The sequence below is a fragment of the Bubalus kerabau genome, chromosome 18 (assembly GCF_029407905.1).
Source record: "Bubalus kerabau isolate K-KA32 ecotype Philippines breed swamp buffalo chromosome 18, PCC_UOA_SB_1v2, whole genome shotgun sequence".
NCBI lineage: Eukaryota > Metazoa > Chordata > Mammalia > Artiodactyla > Bovidae > Bubalus > Bubalus kerabau.
The window spans coordinates 58,598,948-58,619,643 of NC_073641.1; the positions used below are offsets into that span (position 1 = coordinate 58,598,948).

At 45.2% G+C, this 20,696-nt stretch overlaps 1 protein-coding gene across 1 annotated transcript; it reads left to right on the top strand.

The window, feature by feature from the left end:
* Positions 1-273: 273 nt before the first annotated feature.
* On the top strand, positions 274-14,083 carry ZNF622 (zinc finger protein 622). Its single transcript, XM_055554759.1, has 6 exons — positions 274-1,042; positions 1,915-2,175; positions 2,392-2,554; positions 5,156-5,268; positions 12,526-12,669; positions 13,869-14,083. The coding sequence occupies exons 1-6, from the start codon at positions 439-441 to the stop codon at positions 13,994-13,996; spliced, it is 1,413 nt and encodes a 470-aa protein (XP_055410734.1). The 5' UTR covers positions 274-438; the 3' UTR covers positions 13,997-14,083.
* Positions 14,084-20,696: the final 6,613 nt, after the last annotated feature.

Here is a 20,696-nt window from a genome sequence, read left to right on the forward strand (position 1 = left end):
ACGAACTTCAGAGAGCCCTCGACCGTCGTGTGGTCAACCACATCAGTCCTCCGGATTCCCCAAGCCGCGTTTCCGCGAGGCGGCCCCCTTCCTGGCCTCAAGTTTCAACGTACAGGAAAAAAAAAAAAAACCCAGATATTAATTCGGCCGGGGCTAGGCCTGTCAATCAATAACCACCTCAGGCCACGCCCACTTTTGTTGACTCAACACTCACCTCAGGTCGACTGGGCGGGGCCGGATGCGTCACTGGCTTCCCCCACTTTCCCGGGACTCTCCGCGGCGGAGGCGTGGCTACAGTCTGAGAGGCGGGACTTCCTGTCCGGCTGGGGATGACGCGATTCAGTCCGGAAGTCAGCTCGCACTCCGGTTTTTTTTGGTGTGGTCAGGCCTCTGGTTGCTAGATTTCTGCCTCGGTCGCGCTTTATTTCCCGCCTGGGGATGGCGACCTACACCTGCAACACCTGCCGGGCGGTGTTGGAAGACGCGGAGGCGCAGCGGGTCCACTACAAGACGGACTGGCACCGCTACAACCTGAGGCGCAAAGTGGCCGGCATGGCCCCCGTCAGCCTCGAGGGCTTCCAGGAGCGGGTGCGGGCACAGCGGGCCCTGGCGGAGCCGGAGAGCAAGGGCGCGGCCACCTACTGCACTGTCTGCAGTAAGAAGTTTGCTTCCTTCAAGGCCTACGAAAACCACCTCAGGTCCCGGCGGCACGTGGAGCTCGAGAAGCAGGCGGTGAGTCGGAAAGTGGCGCTCATGAACGAGAAGAACTTGGAGAAAGGGCTGGGCGTAGACAGTGTGGACAAGGATGCGGTGAACGCGGCCATCCAGCAGGTCATCAAGGCTCAGCCGTCCACGTCTCCCAAGAAGGCGTCGCCAGCGCCCGAGGCGGAGCCCGGGTATCCCGTGGCCGCCGGAGGACGTGGGCCTCAGCCGCGAGACCCGGGCGAGAAACCTCCCCGGCTGCGGTGGTTTGAACGGCAGGCGAAGAAGTTGGCGAAACAGCAGGGGGAGGAAGAGAGTGAAGAAGACCTGGATGGGGACGGTGAGGACTGGCCTGGGGGGCGGGGCTAGGGAGGGGTTGGTCCTTAGGTTTTCAGTTTATCCTTGAGGTTGGAGCGGGGAGGTGTCAGTTTTTAAGTGAAGATGATGAGTGAAGGTGGTTTCCATGCTTTCTGAACTGACCGGTGTGGCCAGCATCCTTACAGGACATTTTATCAGTTAAGTCAGTTGTCAGTTCAGTCGCTCAGTAGTGTCCGACGCTTTGCGACCCCATGGACTGCAGCACGCCAGGCCTCCCTGTCCATCACCAACTCCTGAGTCTGCTCAAACTCATGTCCATCGCATCCGTGATGCCATCCAGCCATCTCATCCTATGTCTTCCCCTCACTGATGTATTAAATTGAGATACTGAAACCTTAAGATGGGCGAAGGGTGAGAATTAGCTTAGTAAATATTTGTAGAATGAATAGATCCTTTCTCTGTTTATTGAATGGAGAGATTTTTAACATATGCAGAAGGGTACACATTACCCCCTACACCTTCTGCTGTAGAATGTGTTATTTCTATTGGGTATCTAGTTATGATGGCTTTACACTTAACCTAGTTTGGTAAAACCGTGCACTGAGAAGTTCAGAATCAGCTAACCTGAAACGGGAGGTTTGAGCCTTCAACCTAGCTTCCTTGGTGAGGTTTTTTTTTTCCCCTTTCTTCCCCTATGGCATCTCACATCCCACTAACACTGATTGAAAGTGTTCATATATACCTAGAAAAGGAGCCAAAGCCCCCTTCAAGGGGTTTACTGTGCCCTGAACAAGGAAGACTAAGGCATTCCTTAGCCATGCAGACTGGTGAGTGGTAAATGAATAGCTAACACTGACATCTGCTAATTTTGTTTTCAAAATCTCTGGCCTGAAGACTGGGAGGATATTGATTCTGATGAGGACTTGGAATGTGAGGATGCTGAAGCCATGGAGGAGGAGGAGGAGCAGGATGCAGAAGAGGAAGAGGCAGGAGGAAGCACCCCCCTTGGTGCCATCCCCATAACGGACTGTTTGTTTTGTCCACATCACTCAAGCTCCCTCACAAAAAATGTGGCTCATATGACCAAAGTCCACAGCTTCTTTATTCCTGATGTAGAATATCTTTCGGATCTTAAGGGACTGATTAAATATTTGGGTGAGTATAATGTTCTTTTCTTTTTTAATGATGAAACCTGCATTATTGGGGGGCATTAACTTTGTGTTTCTCACCAGTCTTGGATTTAATGACCTACTGATTTTGTGAAAATCAAAAACTTGACCACCAAGTTTTTGATTGTGATGAGATAGATGATGAGATATAATCTGGCTGCAAAAAGCTGCTTTCATGTCTTTTTCTCAACTTTTTTTCCAGGAGAGAAAGTTGGTGTTGGGAAGATTTGTTTGTGGTGCAACGAGAGAGGGAAGTCCTTCTACTCCACGGAGGCGGTACAGGCGCACATGAATGACCGGAGTCACTGTAAGCTCTTCACAGATGGGGACGCTCTTTTGGAATTTGCGGACTTCTATGATTTTAGGTCAGTCTGGTTTGTAACATGGAGCGAAGCAAACGCATCACATTTGCATTGGATTCACCTGTGCCCCTCCCTGGTAACTGTGTCTGGCTCTGTCGGATATCCTATTCTTAATACCTCTTAGAACACTTTTATAAGAGGTGCTTATTTCCTGTCATTTTGTAAATGAGAAACTGAGTATCACAGAGTTAAACACACATATCTGACAAAGAGACGATCTCAGGCCCAAACTGTAAGTTTGTCTGGTTTGAAAGCTTGTTTTTGTTTGTTGTGGTGTCAACGGTCCGAAGTTCAGTTTTGCCTGAGTGGTTGGTGCTTAGTGTCAGTGTGCCTGTGACCCATCACAGCTGTGCTTTGCAGGCAGGTGTGTGTCATGACCATGCCAGGAGTGCAGAGTCCACCTGGTACAGGTACTCAGAAAAGTCCTGGTCTTTTAAGTTGTCCTTTTGCTTTTTCCTCCTGATTTCTCATTTCTCACTTGTCCTGACAGTTTTTCATTATAGCCACTTTGGTGGCTGTGTAGGGGTATCCATTGTGGTTTTGATGTGCGTTTCCCTGATGAGAACTAATGCAGTTGAGAACCTTTTACTGTGTGTTAACTGGGTGTCTTAACCACTTGAATATCTCTTGTGAAGTGTCTGATCTAGTCTTTTGTCCATTTTTGTCCATTCCTGTCAACTTATCTGCCTTACTGTTAACATTTTAGTGTGATTTTCTCCAATTATTTTCTGTGTGTATTTCTGAAAGACAGAGATTCTTCTAGAACTACAGTGTCTTAATTTGCTAATTTCTAGATGTACTCATGTCACTCTTTAGGATAATTAATTAAATTAAAAATTAAAAAATTTGGTTCTTCAGTTGCACCACCCACATTTCAAGACCTATGCTTAAAAGCAGATGTGCTTTCAGAGTAGCCACCATACTGGACACGCAGACTGAAGATCTGTATCATCACAGAGTTCTCCTGGACTGAGCTCTTCTAGAACTTGTTTCTGTAAGGATTTAAGTTGAGGAGAGCTGCATCTCCCACTGTACAGCCTCTCCCTCTTCCCCTGTTTGCCAGCCCTCCTCGAGAGAAACAGATAACACAGATGAAGAATTGGTATAGGTTATTTGCTCACTGTTTTTAGGAACAGTTTTAGGTTCTCAGCAAAATTGGGCCGAAGGTATAGCAGTTTCTTATGTATTCCTCACCCCACAAGTGCATAGCCTCCCTCATTATCAGCCTCCCCCAGTGGCACATACGTTGCATTTGATGAACCAAGTTGACCCACCAGTTATCGCTTAAGGTCCATAGTTCAGTGTTCGCTCTTGGTGTTGTCTGTTCTGAGAGTGTGGACAGATGTACATATAGTGACCTGTATCCACCCTTAGAGTAGTTTCATTGGCTTACAGATCCTCTGTGTTCTGCCTGTTCATCATTCTCCTTCATCCGATCCCTAGAAAACAGTGACACTTGATGTCTCCATATTTTTGCCTTTTCCAGAATATTGTCTGGTTAGAATCATACAGAATGTAGCCTTATCAGGCTTCTTTCACTGCTTCTTTCGCAGTAACATGGTTTTAAGGTTCTTCCGTGTCTTTTCATGGCCTGCTAGCTCATTTTTTTTTTTTTTTTTTGGTGTAATCCAAAACTATTCCCTTGTATGGATGTACCACAGTTTGTTTATCTAGTCACCTATTGAAGTCCATGTTGGTTTCTTCCAAGTTGTAGGAATTTGGATAAATCTTCTGTAATCCACTTGCAGGTTTTTGTATAGACAGAAGTTTTCGACTCCTTAGGGTAAATCCAAGCAGCAGGCTGGGTCTTATGGTAAGAGTATGTTTGATTTTGCAACAAGCGACCAGCTCTTCCAAGGTGGCTCTGCCCTCCTGTATCCCTGCTGGCAACGAGGGATTCCTACTGCCCAGACCCTCCCCAGCATTAGATGTTCCAGGTCTGGGCCATTCTGATAGGTGTGTAGTGATATCTCTGTTTTAATTTCCATTTTTCTGATGACATATGCTGTGGGCATCTTTTTTATATGCTTATTTGCCATGTGTTTCTTCTTAGTGAGGAGTCTGTTGAGGTCTTTGGCCCATTTTTGGCCAAATCGGTAATTTTCGTACTGTTGAATTTTGAGAGTTCTTTTTATGTTTGGATAACAGTCCTTTATCAGATGTGTCTTCTGTCAATACTTTTTCCAAGTTTTCATCTTGTATTTTAATTCTCTTGATACTGTTTTTCACAGAGCAGAAGTTTTTAATTTGAATGAAGTTTAGTTGATCAATTCTTTCTTTCATGAACTGTGCCTTTTGTGTCATGCCTAAAAAGTCATCACCAAACCCTAAGTCATCCAGGTTTTCTTCTATATTATCTTCTAGGATTTTTTATAGTTTTGTATTTTAGATTTAGGTCTGGGATCCAATTTGAATTCACAGGCTATTTGCTTACTTTACTAAAGAGAAAATGCTAGCAAATTGTTTTCTCTCCAGAAGCTTTCAGTGTAGTCCCTGTAGACGTTAACCCCCACCCGCCACCCCTTCAGTGATCTAGTAGGTCGGCAGTATTTTAATGAGATTTGGGGTCTTGGTCTGTGTGTTAATGGCATTCCGTGGTTCCAGGAGTAGCTACCCAGATCACAAAGAAGGCGAGGACCATGATGAGACTGAGGAGCTGCCCTCAGAAAAGACCCTGGATTATGATGATGAAACCATGGAGCTGATTCTCCCTTCTGGTAAGTGCATTTGTCCAGAATACGTAGCTTCACGCCATTGAGATTATCGGAGAAGCGTGTTCCCATCACTTCCCTTCCACGCTGTGGGGAGAGAACCTACAACTTCAAGTGTGTGTCTATGTTCCTTGGACAAGGTCACCTCTGAAGGGAGCCCCATAGCTCTGATTTAGCTATTTTGTTTAAGTTGCATCAGTGTTTTCCTCACTTTGTTGTGATTTATAATGCTTTAATTGGCTGTTTCCTTTCTTTTCAATACATAAACCTTTTGTATTCTGTTTATTATCTAGCTTTTTGGCCCCTCTGGATTTTTCTTGTTAAACTTGACTTTGCCCTTATTCCTTGAACTAATTCCTGTTTCCATAGTTGTTCAGACTGCGTGTGTTAGTCTGGCATGGTTGGATATAATTGACAGCACCTAGGCTTCCTGTTCATATTCTGGGTGCAGGGAGAGACTTGGAGTTTGAATTCTGCCTTTTCCTTTGGGGAACAGCATTCATAATGGTCGAATTTTGTCCCAGATATGAAAAGAAGAAGGAAAGCTATGAATATGAGAAGTGTGAAATATTGTTTATAGTGTTGTGCTTAGCTGATAGGAATGGGAGCAGCTAGAGAATATACATTTTAAAATGACAGGGAATGGAATGATAAGATAATAAGGTTCTAATAGTATATTTACTGAGAAGTTAGCATATTCAGGCAGATACATTATTTTATCTTTAGATCAAGTCTGTGAGTTAGATTCTGTTGTCCTTATTTGACATATGAGCCACCTGAAGCTTAGACAGGATGAGTAATTTGCCTAAGATCAGGGACCTCGTCAGTGAAGAGCCCATTCCACCTTTCCTCCACTGCCTGGGGGATTTGCTGTGATGGGGGGGTGGTGGGCAGGCAGGAGCAGCCATGCTGCCAGTGGGTACATGTCTGCCATGACGGAACCAGCTTGTGCTGTTTGCTCTCCACATGGAATATTGCTGTTTAGGAACAGACAGCCCTGCTTAACCTGGAATAATAACCTTCTAAGGTGAATGGCAGCTTTATGCAGTGACAGTTGGAGGAAAGTGCCGGCAGAACCTGTCTTGAGGATATAACTCCTCTACAGTGACAAGAAAGCTATAATGCAGCAGAATATTGTGGCACGTACAATACACAGTAGCAAAACAGACTTAAGTGTATCACAAGGGACCTGATCTCTTCCCCTGGTGAAAATACTAATGCAGAACCTCAGAGATAAATTTGGAAACTTCTTTTTCAAAAACTATTTGCTTAGGCCCTTATTTTATTAGGGTCCCCTTCCTTGCATGCTAAGTCGCTTTAGTCATGTCCGACTCTTTGCGACCCTATGGAACCCACCAGGGTTTTTACCACTGGTTCCACCTGGGAGACTAAGATCACAGTAGACTTTGAGAAAGTGAATGTGCTAGTCCCTGCCAGCAGTGTCTGGCTGTAGCAGGATCACTAGGAACGTGGGCTTCGTTTTGCAGCCACTTTAGCACTTTTCATGACAAAAGTCTGCTCAACAGTGAGCATATCCTATTTAAGAAATATAGCCTATTTTGAGAGAAATTTTCATCTGGACTTAAAATTTCAGAAACTTAAAGACTCCTTAGCTATCTAGACAACACATTGCCCAGAGTGATCCAGTCTCCTCAGGTTCGTCAAAGCCAAAACTGAGTGTCTTCTTAGGATCCTTTATTCCTCTCCTAAATCCAGATGGTAACTAACTGCAGTTCCTAATTAGTTAGGACTTTGGGTTTTGAATATTTTTTCTTTTTTTTCCTCCTTATCCATTTGTCTGTGTTACCATGAAAGCTTCCTCTCTGGTCTTCTCCAGTCTGATTGCCACTTGGCCACTGGAACATTCTTTCTAAAACAAACACCATTCTGTTACATTTTCTTCTCCCTCTGGAATTCCCAGGGGCAGCCCTGGCCCTCAGGGTCACTTTGTCGCCATGTCTTTGTGTGCTTCCTTTTCCTGCCCACGTGAGGTTTCCCTCCTCTAGGCCTTTGTACACGCACTGCCTGTCTTCCTCTGAGACTCAAGTTGGGTTCCCTGCTCCAAGCGGCTGAGCTGAGCTCCCGCCCTGGGTGAGGAGAGTCTCTTCTGCTCCTGTGACACTCGCACGGCCCTCCTGATGGGTCTCTTCTTCTTGGTACTTGTTGACTCACTTGCCTTCTGTCCCTGTTACTGAGGACCAAACTGGCTTCTTTCATCTCAGCACAGTGCCTCAGATACATGGGAGCCACGTAAACGTCTGCTGACTGAGTGACTGGAAGGTTGGAGGTGACTTCCCCGGGCCTGCCACAGGGCCCGTAAAGAGAGCCGAAGGAGCCATCCTGGGTTCCAACGTGGCCTCAGGGACCACGCGTCATATTTGCCTACAGCCCCAGGTGGCAGATTGCTCTGCCTGTTCTTCAGACAATCAAAGAAGAAAGGGCCATGAGATTAACTTGTAGGTCCAGTTTCTTGGGTTTTATTTAGTCTTTATTTTTAAGATATTTTTTATGTGGACTTTTTTTTTTTTTTTTAAGAAATCTTTATTGAATTTGTTACAACATTGTTTCTGTTTTATGTTTTGGCTCTGGGCCAAGTGGTATCTTAGCTCCCTAACCGGAGATCGAACCCACACCCCCTGCATTGGAAGGCAAAGCCTTAACCACTAGACTTCCAGAGGAGTCCTATTCTTGCATTTTTAAAACATGAACTTCCTTACTGACAGCTGCCTGTCCACATACCGGGTCATGCTATTTTAAAGTGTCAGATGGTGACCTCAGGCAGCTCTTGAGGGAGACTTGGCAGTAGTGAGTGACCCTTGTGGTCCTAGAGTACCAGGCAGTACTGTACCATTATACAGCCTCTGGAGAGACTTGACTGACTACCAGGTACTTCCCCGAACCGGGGTAACTAGGCTCTGCACATCTCTTCTGTACGTACATTTTCCTGGGGAAAGGCCGTAACGTAACGGCATCAAGTAACCTGTGTGGCTACACAGATTTTTTTGACCATGTGGATAAGTGTATCCCCCCACCCCGGGGAGAGTCTGTATGTAGTGTCTAAAAAGCATGTGTGACCTGGAGCCAGAAAAGGAACTATCTACATATACATCATTCATTGCCTTCCTGGGTCTTCTTCACAGATGACTGACTTCTGAAACCTTATAATAGAATTCATTTAAATAGCAATAGTACATGGCTTTCTTAGTGAACCATAAACTAGCAATATTCTGAAATTTTTTCCAGCGCTACAGTTACATATACTTTTACTATCTCATTTTAAAAACCAATCATCCTCTGGTCAGTCTTGGTTGTAATGAGATATGACAGTTCATTGTCCATTGTTTTCTCCCTCAATACTGGTTTGGGTTTTTTCTAATGAACCAAGGAAATAGGAACTCTCAAATAAATACCGTTTAGACGTGTAGTGGCATTATGGCAGTATATTCAATCACCTGGTTATTTCTTTGAACAAATTCACCATTCAGAAACCTCTGATTATGTTCAGTTATATGACTGGGTGGTGTGGACGTTAGCATGAAGCTGATTTGAGAAGGATTCTAATGTGGAGAGCATAGTGATATTTAATCAACTACCCTTAGTAGAGTCTGCATAAAACTGGTTTCAAAAGCAGCAAGTAGTTGGGATTCCTTGACTGTAGTTGCTTCAGGTCAGTTTCAGTTCAGTCGCTCAGTCATGTCTGACTCTGCGACCCCATGGACTGCAGCACACCGGGCCTCCCTGTCCATCACCAAATCTCGGAGCTTGCGCAAACTCATATCCATTGACTTGGTGATGCCATACAACCATCTCATCCTCTGTCATCCCCTTCTCCTCCTGCCTTCAGTATTTCCCAGCATTAGGGTCTTTTCCAAGGAGTCAGTTCTTCATATCAGGTGGCCAAAGTGTTGGAGTTTCAGCTTCAGCATCAGTCTTTCCAATGAATATTCAGGACTGATCTCCTTTAGGATGGACTGGTTGGATCTCCTTGCAGTCCAAGGGACTTTGAAGAGTCTTCTCCATCACCACAGTTCAAAAGCGTCAATTCTTCGGCGCTCAGCTTTCTTCACAGTCCAACTCTCACATCCCCATATATGACTGGTGGAAAAACCATAGCTTTGACTAGATGGACTTTTGTTGGCAAAGTAATATCTCTGCTTTTTAGTATGCTGTATAGGTTTGTCATAGCTTTTTTCTCAAGGAGCAAATATCTTTTTATTTTATGGCTGCAGTCACCAGCTGCAGTGATTTTGGAGCCCAAGAAAATAAAAGTCTGTCACTGTTTTCACTGTTTGCCCATCTATTTGCAATGAAGTGATGGGACCGGATGCTGTGATCTTGATGGTCCCAGAGGCAGTGACATAAAGCATCCAGTAGAGGGCGCCGTGAGTATTCGTATCCAAGACTGGTTGGCTCAGTTCCCACTTTGCTCTTCAGTTCCTGTGGAGCAGGTTGGTGTGAGGACACCTCTAGTTAGTTGCTGACTAGCCAGAAGAATCTGCCACTGGATCCACAAGAGATACATAATCAATCTTAGGGAAATTACTGTTAGAGATACTTTCTTTTTCACTGTCTAATGTCAAATGTTAGGCTATTTGTTAAGTAGGACCCCACTCCAGTACTCTTGCCTGGAAAATCCCATGGACGGAGGAGCCTGGTAGGCTGTAGTCCATGGGGTCGCTAAGAGTCGGACATGACTGAGCGACTTCACTTTCACTTTTCACTTTCCTGCATTGGAGAAGGAAATGGCAACCCACTCCAGTGTTCTTGCTTGGAGAATCCCAGGGACGGGGGAGCCTGGTGGGCTTCTGTCTATGGGGTCACACAGAGTCGGACACAACTGAAGCGACTTAGCAGCAGCAGCAGACAGTCTTTTTCATTTTAATTGAAGTATAGTTGATGTACGCTGTTGTGTGAGTTTCTGGTGTACAGCAAAATGATTCTACATTTTGCATAAATATGTATATGTGTGTGTGTGTTCTTTTTCATTATAGTTTATTACAGGATATTGAATATAGTTCTCTGTGCTGTGTAGTAGGACATTGTTGTTTATCTATTTTATACATAGTAGTTTGTATCTGCTACTGCAGTTACAAAGCCCTAATTTCTCCTTCCCTGACCCTCTTTCCTCTTCAGGAACCAAAAGCTTGTTTTCTATGTCTGCGAGTCTGCTCTGTTTTATTAAGTTCACTTGTATCATATTTTAGATCAGGAGTGGACAGTCTTGTAAGCAGTTATTACTGTGACAGAAGATAGATGGACAGGTGGAAGCTTCAGCCTGACTCAGACACTTCCCATCTGTTACTTACGGACAGGCACACTGTGTTCTGGTACGAAGCGGAGCTGTTCTCAGCGCCTGTGCTAGGTGCTTACTGCCAGGCGCGCCTGTCATTGCTACAGGAAGGGGTGGCTCTAAACAGCGCTTACAGTTCTGCCAGGTGTCAGAAACCCTGGCACTGATTCATGAACCCTCTTCAAACATGTCTTAAAAGATAGCCCTCAAGAATAGGTATTTCTAAATGCTGCTTACAAATGTAAATAAATCAATTTAGTAAGTCCTAATGAGCAGCATTATCATTTAATGATTCTGAGGAAGTCATTGTTGCAAACTCAGAGCATCCTGACCTACATTATAAATAGAAAGTTGTCATCAGCACTGCTGGGCTTTGCTGCCAGAGCCTCCATGTACGTGCAAGCCTTCTCCATCGCTGCGTCTCACTTGTTTCTGGTGGTCTGGGAGCTTTGTTAATTCTTCCCCCACCAGAATAATTGGGTCCAGGGAGACATCGTTCATCCATGTTAGTATCCAGAGACCACAGCATCCTAGAATTGAAAATTTCTCTTTTTGTTGTCTCCTGAGTCTGGTCACAAATCAATCACCTGGAAGTAATCACTTATTCATATCTGTGTAGGGAGCAAAATGTTACGCAGGTAGCTCGTCAAGTACTGGGACTTCACACAAAATAACCTGATAGAGATTTTTCTAGTAGGTTAAAAATCTAGATTCTAAAAGCAAATATAGCCATCTATAATGGTTATAGTATTCTGTTCATGGTCTTTCTACCCAAAAAACTTCCAACATTTAGAAAGCAGTAGGTCGGGGTTTCTCCACTTCAGCACTGTGGACATTTTGGGCCAGATAACTCTTCGCTGAGGGGCTGTCCTGCGCATTGTATGGTGTTTAGCCAAATCCCTGGCCTCGACCCACTAGGTGTCAGGAGCTTCCCTCTACCTGTGACTCCAGTCATTGCCACGTGTCCTCTGGGGATAAAGTCACCCCTGTTTGAGAAGCACCCCATTAGAGAATGTTAGCAAAGGGAAAGTGGATTGGCTTCTCTTCTAAACCAGACTGTGGCTTGTAGAACTAAAATCAGGCCATTATGGGTTCAATCTTTTTTCTGTTAAAGAAAGTTAAAATTCCTTGTCTCCTAGGATCCTGTTATCTGTATTAGTAGGGATGGCCATGTGAATTTCTATGGAGGCATATTGTAAGTACGGAGGCTGCATTTTTCACCTGACAGTGACTTGTCATTATCTCTACTGTTATCATTTGTCAGCATCTCTACTGTTTTTTTCGCCTTTAACCATAGACTTAATTGGTTGAATATTTGCAACTATTATTCTATACACAAGTTTTAATTTCTTACAAAACTCTCTATTCCACGTTGCTAGGTCACTTCACTCTGTTTTATGCCACATTTCCATCAAGAAGTATTTCCCCAGTTCACAGTCTGCCTGGTTGTGTGTTGTTGTTGTTTAGTTGCTAAGTTGTGTGCGACTCTTTGCAATGCCATGGACTGCTCTGTCCATGAGACTTCCCAGGCAAGAGTACTGGAGTGAGTTGCCATTTCCTCCTCCAGGGTTTTGTTTTTTTTTAATATTTGTTTACTCACTGATTTGGCTACACCAGGTCTTAGTTGCAAACTCGGGATCTTTAGTTGTGGCGTGTGAACTCTTAGTTGCAGCACGTGGGATCTAGATCCCTGCCCAGGGATCAAACCTGGGCCCTCTGCTTTGGGAGTACGGAGTCTTAGCCACTGGACCACCAGGGATGTCCCTCAGCATCTCTGCTCGGGTTTGCCTTCTTTCCCTCGTTGGTTAACATACAGCTTCATCTTTCTTCAGCTGGTAGGAGTGTTTTTTTTCTGGCACATGCGTTTGCCAGCTAGATGAACATGAAAAGTGATTTGGAAAGCCCTTGCTTTATAACTCTGCTTTGAAAAATGATCCACCTCCGTACTTCAGTACTGTTCTTTTGAAAACCAGGTGCCAGGGTGGGTCATCGCTCCTTGATGAGATACTACAAGCAACGGTTTGGCTTGTCGAGAGCTGTGGCGGTTACTAAGAATCGGAAGGCTGTGGGCCGGGTCCTGCAGCAGTACAGAGCCCTGGGATGGACTGGCAGCACAGGTACGTCCTTGGGGACCTCCCGGGCCAGCCCAGGAACTTGCGTTACACAAAGGGGCTTGGGTGACGTGGTTCTCTTCCCTCTGTCCTTATTGGTCCTCTCTGGGGGAAACTTAACTTCTTGCCTATGACCACTTGAGACACATATGGTGATAAACCCAAAGCTCCATGACTTAAAAATTTCATATTCCCCAGCACAGTAGCTTTTTAAAACTGCCTGTAAACCATTAACACTTTTAGGAGGTATAATTGCAAAAATAATTGTTTATAATCATCAAAGGTTGAAATTCTGGAGGTTATACAGTGGAATTAAATAATGTCCTTGAAGCAATATAGTTTGAGCTGTAGAGTCAAACATGACTTACCTGATATTCTTATAGGTTCTTATACAAAGAGTCTGAGTAATTTAGTTAATCGAAGCCTCTGCTTTCTTACTGATAAAATGGAGGTGGTATTAATAATATCTACGTATAGAGTCGTGCAGGTTGAACGTCATAAAGCCTGTATGACATAGTACATGCACATAATAAACGCCGGCTATCATCCTTCGTTTTGAAATTTTTCTTTAGAAAGCTTAGTAAGACTCAGAGGGCTAGAGCACGCTACTGAAATTGTTCAGCTTTGAAACATCATCAGTATGAAACTTATTTAAATCTATTCTGATGTCTGCTGAGTGCAGCTCTTTATGCTTGGATCTTTGAGGAGAACGTCAGTCCCTGAAAACAGGAGTGGGGAGAGGTGCTTTCCGATGGCCTGGAAAGCGCCGAAACCAAAATCCATTGTCAAGGCCTCTGTGTTCATATATGCACGTGGGTTCCCTCGCTGGGGCTCCCTGGGAGCTGTGAGGCCACTTAAATGTAGTGGACAGACTTCCTGTTAGTCTTTTCAGGAATTCCTGTCTGACTTGGTTTCTAATCTGCCTTTCTCTGTGCCTTTGGTCAGTGGGCTTCACCTTTTGGGCTTCTAGACCTTTTCAGGTGATGAAAACTGAAGAGGCATGTATATAGAGAGCAGTCCTGGTACACAGTGGCGGGCGCATGGAACCCCCCAGGGCTTGTTGGATAGAGGCATCATATAATAACTCCTGGTTAAATATTAGAGCCCGCTTACCCAAAACCAGCTTTGATTCTCTGCCAAGTTGGGTTTTCTCTGATCATGGCTCACAGCCCTTTTCCTCATTCTCACCCTCTTCCCAACCCTAGGAGCAGCTCTGGTGCGCCAGCGGGACATGCAGTATGTCCAGAGGATGAAGTCGAAGTGGATGCTGAAGATGGGGATGAAGAACAACGCCACCCGGCAGATGCACTTCCGGCCCCAGGTGCTGTTCTGATTGGCCAGGGGCTGGGACGACGGCCCTCCTGCTGCCACTCCCCTGTACTTCCTCTGTCCTGACCTGATAATAAAAGCCAGGATCAAATTGGCTCTCCTGTGTCGTTTTTGGACAGGGTTGAGGGGTCATCTTTTCACCCAGTGAGTACTGTCTGCTGGACGTAGGCCCTGCCCTGCTCCTGAGAGGTGCTGTGTAGTGTCAGCTTGGAGCTGATTTAGGGCTGTCAGAGTAGCGTGGGGGACTCAGGACTGGCTTGTCTGCCCTGAGCCTGGCTTAATGTTCAGAGGAACACCTTGCTGTGTCCTGGAGCCGTGACCCACATTAGGTGCTTTGAAGCTTCTGGGGGAGCAGAGTGGAGTGTCCCTCATTGGAATGTACTGTGGCTCCCGAGATGGCGACGATCTCTGGGCACTTTCATTAAATCCAAGCAGAGTTAAAAAGCATGTCAATGGCTGGCTGTAAAAGTTCTTTTGAATTTATCATTTATTTTTGGCAGCGGCGGGTCATAGTGCAGCGTGCAGGATCCTCATTGTGTCATGAGGGGTCTCGTGTTGCCGCGCACGGGCTCTGGAGCTCTCGAACTTCCGTAGTTGTGGCGCACGGGCTGAGCTGCCTTAAAACATGTGGGATCTTAGTTCCCCAAGCGGGGATCGAACCCGGGTCCCCTGCACTGCAAGGGGGGTTCCCAACCACTGGATCACGAGGGAAGAAGTCCCTCTTTATTTCTAACTGAGAGCCAGTGCTCCCTTTAGAGTAGGAAGAAAATAAATGTAAAATGTTGAGTTTTCATTTTAGAAACAAAAGTGATCTCAGGGTTCAATCTCTGAAGACATGCTCAGTACAGGTGGTTTGGGGAAAAGGCCATGGTCTGTTGGAAATGAAAGTAAACATGAAGTTCAAATCCACTGAGCGACCTTTCTGACTTTGGAAAGTGACTTGATCTTTAAAATCTGTACAGTGAGGTGTTTACTACCTTGCAGGTGGTGCGTGATGAATTAAATCAGCAGTGGACCCATCAGTCACTCAGTCCCCAGCACAGACTAAGTGCTTCACGTTCTCCTGGGTGGAGCAGGGGCCCCGCTGAGTGAGGGGGTGTCTGGTCAGTGTGATGATCTCCCTGAGGGGTGGCTTCCGAGATGCCCAGAGAGCGTACTTCACTGTACATTCACCAGCCCTTGATTGCTATGGAGACGCTTATTTTTCTTTAAATCTTGGATGCAGAATTGAATTCATTTTATTTCTTTAGTACAGGGCTCACTGTCCAACAGTGGAGGGCTCCCTGGTTTTATTCCATCCTGTTTCCTAACATTCTCGTCACACAACAGTCCTCCACCCTGCTGTGTTTGACATCTTTAAATCTATGTCCTGGGAAATGATACACTGCTTGGCATGGGGTATGTTTTTAATTTATACTTAATTGAATGTGGCCTTCCCAGGTGGCACAGTGGTAAAGAATCCACCTTCAATACAGGAGACACAAGGGTCGCAGGTTTGACCCTGGGTTGGGAATTTCCCCTGGAGTAGGAAATGCAACCCACACCAGTTTTCTTACCTAGAGAATCCCATGGACAGAGGAGCCTTGCGGAGTTCAGTCCCAGGGGTTACAGAGAGTCGGTACGTGATATTGTGCTATATAGTTCTTGTCAGTTTTGTTTTTCTTTCAGTATTTTTTCACTCAGCCTCATAAGCTTAATTCATCATGTAATTGCTGGGAGACATCCATGCTGTGTCCCCCACGCAGAACTTCCCTTCCCTTGCAGCTGACACCTCCTGTCTCGCCTCTGGTCTCACAGCAGCCCTGCACTGTTGGTGTGCCTCATCTGTATAGGTGCCCTTTTAATTTTAAGACCTTTTTACCTCTTGAGTGTCGATGAGGACAGTTTGAAATATTTCATTGATTTATTATCTCCTTCCAGGCTTCAAAAGACCGGTTCTGATTTAAATTTGTGAAGGAATCCACTACACCGCTACCTACATCATTTTAATAACTTTTACAACTTCAGTTTATGTGCCTTTCTGGAGTAAAATTCTACGTGGAAATGAAGGCAAAGAAAAAAGATTCGAACAACTCGTGGTTAAATAAAGAACATGAGAAAGGAGCTTGTTTGGGAGGGGCACTTCTTTGTGGTTCAGGAAACTGAGGACGTGTCTGATAATTAAATTCCCCCGTAATTCTGTCCTTTGATGGGTCTCTGTCTGTCTCTGGGTGCACTGTGCCCTAGTCTGTCTTGTGTAGTTGGGCTTCCTGGGGCTTCCTGGCCCATCGCCACACAGCAGTTTGCAGTCGGGCCTCCCCACTTCAGTCCTTTCAAGGCCACATGTTCTTTACCTGGTGTCTTAAGCCAGTCACTGGAGAAGAGGCAGAACGTGTCAGAATACCAGCTTAGAGTCTAAGGCAAAGCTGCCATCCTTCACCTCACACTCTGTCATTCTGAATTTCACTACTTACAATGTATTGACATACTGCTTTCCTTTCTCCAATTATTTATTCACATTTTTAAAATTAAATATTTATCCAAAGTAACTCCAAAGTATATTTTTACTAAATCCAAATTTTGTACTTCATTCTCATCAAGACTTCCTAATAGCGACTGTAAGATAGTTGTCCAAACTGATAGCAGATACAAAAGTAATCTTATTAGCGGTTCAGCATCAGGACTGAGTGAGCACTGGCTGCTGCAGCTGACTGACTGTGACTCAGGTGGACTCTTTCATCCTGGGAGTAACCCCAGGATCGGCTGGTCCTTGAAAGTGGATCTGTCTGTCTTTGGTTGAGATAACAACACTGGGATCAAAAGTGAGAGAATGTAATCTCATCCCCTCCATGCATTTTACCCAAGTCCCATACAGCTCTGCTGATGGGTTGCAGTGCTCGTCTGGTGATGGCACCGTGCGCTCTTCCTGCCTTGTGGACACTGCGTTTGTGTTTTATGGAGTGTAAAGTGCTTCATTGTGCCATTTTCTATTTCTCTACAGTGAGGTGTAGGTAACATTTTTATTTCACACGTGAGAAAATAGATTTAGGGAAGTTTAATAGCTTTGGTAAGGAGACAACCAAAGGAAGCCAGAGGTTCTGGTCCAGTGTTCTTATTTAGATATTTACTTGACTGCACCAGTTCTTAGTTGCAGCATGTGGGATTTCTGGTGCAGCATGTCGGGTCTGGTTACCTGTCCTGTGTGCTGTGCTTAGTCGCTCAGCCATGTCCAACTCTTTGTGACCCCATGGACTGTAGCCCGACAGGCTCCTCTGTTCATGGGATTCTCCAGGCAAGAATACTAGAGTGGGTTGGATACCCTCTTCCAGGGGATCTTTCCTACCCGGGGATTGAACCCAGGTCTTCCTCACTGCAGGAGAATTCTTTACCATCTGAGCCACCTGGTTACCTGACCAGGGATCGAACCCCGGGTCCCCTGCATTAGGAATGTGGAGTCTTAGCCACTGGACCACCAGGGAGGCCCCTGTCCAGTGTTCTTAATGTTGTAACATGTTCATAAAGAATTTTTAGCAGCTTCTCATCCTGAAGTGTACACTTAGTGGGGCTGTAAACATCTATTCAAGTCCCTTCAATTTATAGCTGGAGAAGGCAATGGCAACCCACTCCAGTACTCTTGCCTGGAAAATCCCATGCCTGGAAAATCCCATGGACAGAGGGATAGGATAGGCTGCAGTCCATGGGGTGTTGAGCAGTCGATTTATAGCAGGTGTGAAAGAATCTTGTTCTAAATCCAGAAACGTGAAATTTAACATGTATGTTAATGTTACCTACATTATGCACACAGAGTTAACATAAATGTCACCACATAAAAGAAGATAACATTTTTTTCTTACCTGGAATGTGAATGAATTTGGCCTTCAACCAATTTTGTGTCACTTGTGGACTCTTCATTGCTGTCCTCAGATATTTCAAAACTCTATAGGATTCCATTGGCCATGATTAATTCAGAGTTCACAGTTATTCATTTGTAGAAGACCAGGTAATTGCTGTTTCCAACTCAACAAGCAGACATTCTAGCAAGGGAATGTCTTGCAGTCCTAGAGATACTTTCAAAGTGCATGGAAGAGTCAGTCACTCAGTTCAGTCGCTCAGTTGTGTTGACTCTTTGCGACCCCTTGAATTGCAGCACGCCAGGCCTCCTTGTCCATCACGAACTCCTGGAGTTCACTCAAACTCACGTCCATTGAGTCGGTGATGCCATCCAACCATCTCATCCTCTGTTGTCCCCTTCTCCTCCTGCCCCCAATCCCTCCCAGCATCAGAGTCTTTTCCAATGAGTCAACTCATCACATGAGGTGGCCAAAGTATTGGAATTTCAGCTTTAGCATCATTCCTTCCAAAGAACACCCAGGGCTGGTCTCCTTTAGAATGGACTGGTTGGATCTCCTTGCAGTCCAAGGGACTCTCAAGAGTCTTCTCCAACACCACAGTTCAAAACCATCAGTTCTTCGGCACTCAGCTTTCTTAACAGTTCAACTCTCACATCCATACATGACTACTGAAAAAACCATAGCTTTGACTAGATGGACCTTTGTTGGCAAAGTAACGTCTCTGCTTTTCAATATGCTATCTAGGTTGGTCATAACTTTCCTTTCAAGGAGTAAGCGTCTTTTAATTTCATGGCTGCAGTCACCATCTGCAGTGATTTTGGAGCCCCCCAAAATAAAGTCTGACACTGTTTCCACTGTTTCCCCATCTATTTCCCATGAAGTGATGGGACCGGATGCCATGATCTTAGTTTTCTGAATATTGAGCTTTACCTGTCATTTAATTTAGAGTCATTTGTAGCTGGTAAGTGAACTGAACTATTTTTGCCACTGAAATTGATGGGGATTAGGAAGAGTTGATTAGCTTGTTAAACGCGGCCAACATGTCCATGTTAGGATAATAATTTTTTGATTATCTGTGGGGCAGACTGTTCTGTAGATGTGTTCTTCCTTCCTGGGCACTGAGCTTCCCAGCCAGACTATATTTTTCAGCCTCCCTTGCAGCAAGCTGCGGTCATGTGACTAAATTAGGGCCAATGGCTGTGAGTGGAGGTTGGATTCAATTTAAGTACAGATCATCTCTGACTTGGAGACAAACAGCATTTTCACACTCTGACTCTTTTTTTCCTCTGCCCACCTGGAGGTGAGCTGTTGCCACTCTCACCTGTGCAGGTGAGGATGACACCTCAGAAGACAGCAGAGCAATCGTGCGGAAGACACCAGGGTCTCTAAATGACATCATGGAGTGGAGCTGCCTTGCTGACCGGACCTGGCTGGACTGTTATGTGAGATAAACTGAAGCCACTGTGTGGTAGCGTTTCTGTTACAGTTGCCTCGCTTACAATCCAACAGAGTAAAACCCCAGGGTAATGCTCATGGGACCTGGCCCAAGGCAACAGTATGTGAGATGCAATTGCTGGGTTCCTCTCTTTCCTCTTACCTTTGTTCTCACACAGAGGTGGGCTAGATTGTTCTGTTATGCAGGATTGGGGAACAGTGAGGAGAAAAATGATATGATCTTATGGGACTTGCTCAGGTCAATGTGTCCAACATGTCTCTTTTAAAAATTATTTTAAGAGAGTGTGTGTGTGTGTTAGTCACTCATTCGTGTCCAACTCTTTGCAACCCCATGGGCTGTAGCCCACCAGGCTCCTCTGTCCATGGGATTCTCCAGGTAAGAATATTGGAGTGGGTTGCCATTCCCTTCTCCAGGAGATCTTCCCAACCCAGGGATCGAACCCAGATCTCTCATGGAGCCCACTAGAGACTGAAAATGAATATTTTTTTTATTAACCTTGTTTGGCAACCTTACAACATGCTGGCGGATTCTTTGACCCTGCTCCTATGGAGAGGTAGGGTCTGCCTCCCCTTCCTTTGATACTGGGCTGGCCTTCGATGACTTGCTCATAACCAATAAAATGTGGCGGGCGTGATGCTGCCAATTCCACGGATAATCACATAATGCAGTTTGGCTCCCATGTTGCTTTCTTGGCCCCTGACCATGGAAGACGTCTGACCCCCACCTTTCCTGGAGGTCAGGCTGTGCAAAAGCCCAGGTGATGTGGAGAGGTCACTGTAGGTGCTCTGGTTGATGGTCCCAGCTGAGGTTCCACTCAGTAGCCAACACCAACTGCCAGCATCCAGGGTCAGCATCTTGCATATCACACCCAGTCAAACCTTCAAGGGACTGCAACGTTCCCTGACATCTGACCATAACCTTATGACAGATCCGACCCCAAAACTGCCCAAATCAGATTTCCCCAAATTCCTGACTCATAGAGGCTGTGAGAATTTAAAAGACAGAAAATTGTTTTACACCGTTGGGTTTATACAACAGCAGTGATCAGCACACTAAACTGTTGTACCATCACATGTTTCGCCCAGTTGGCATTTTGGTTTCCACTTGTCAACTTTCAGTTCAGTCAGTTTTCATTGCAGTCTCAAAGAAAGGCAATGCCAAAGAATGCTCAAACTACCACACAATTGCACTCATCTCACATGCTAGTAAAGTAATGCTCAAAATTCTCCAAGCCAGGCTTCAGCAATACATGAACCGTGAACTTCCTGATGTTCAAGCTGGTTTTAGAAAAGGCAGAGGAACCAGAGATCAAATTGCCAACATCCGCTGGATCATGGAAAAAGCAAGAGAGCTCCAGAAAAACATCTATTTCTGCTTTATTGACTATGCCAAAGCCTTTGCCAACTTTAGGTGCAGTT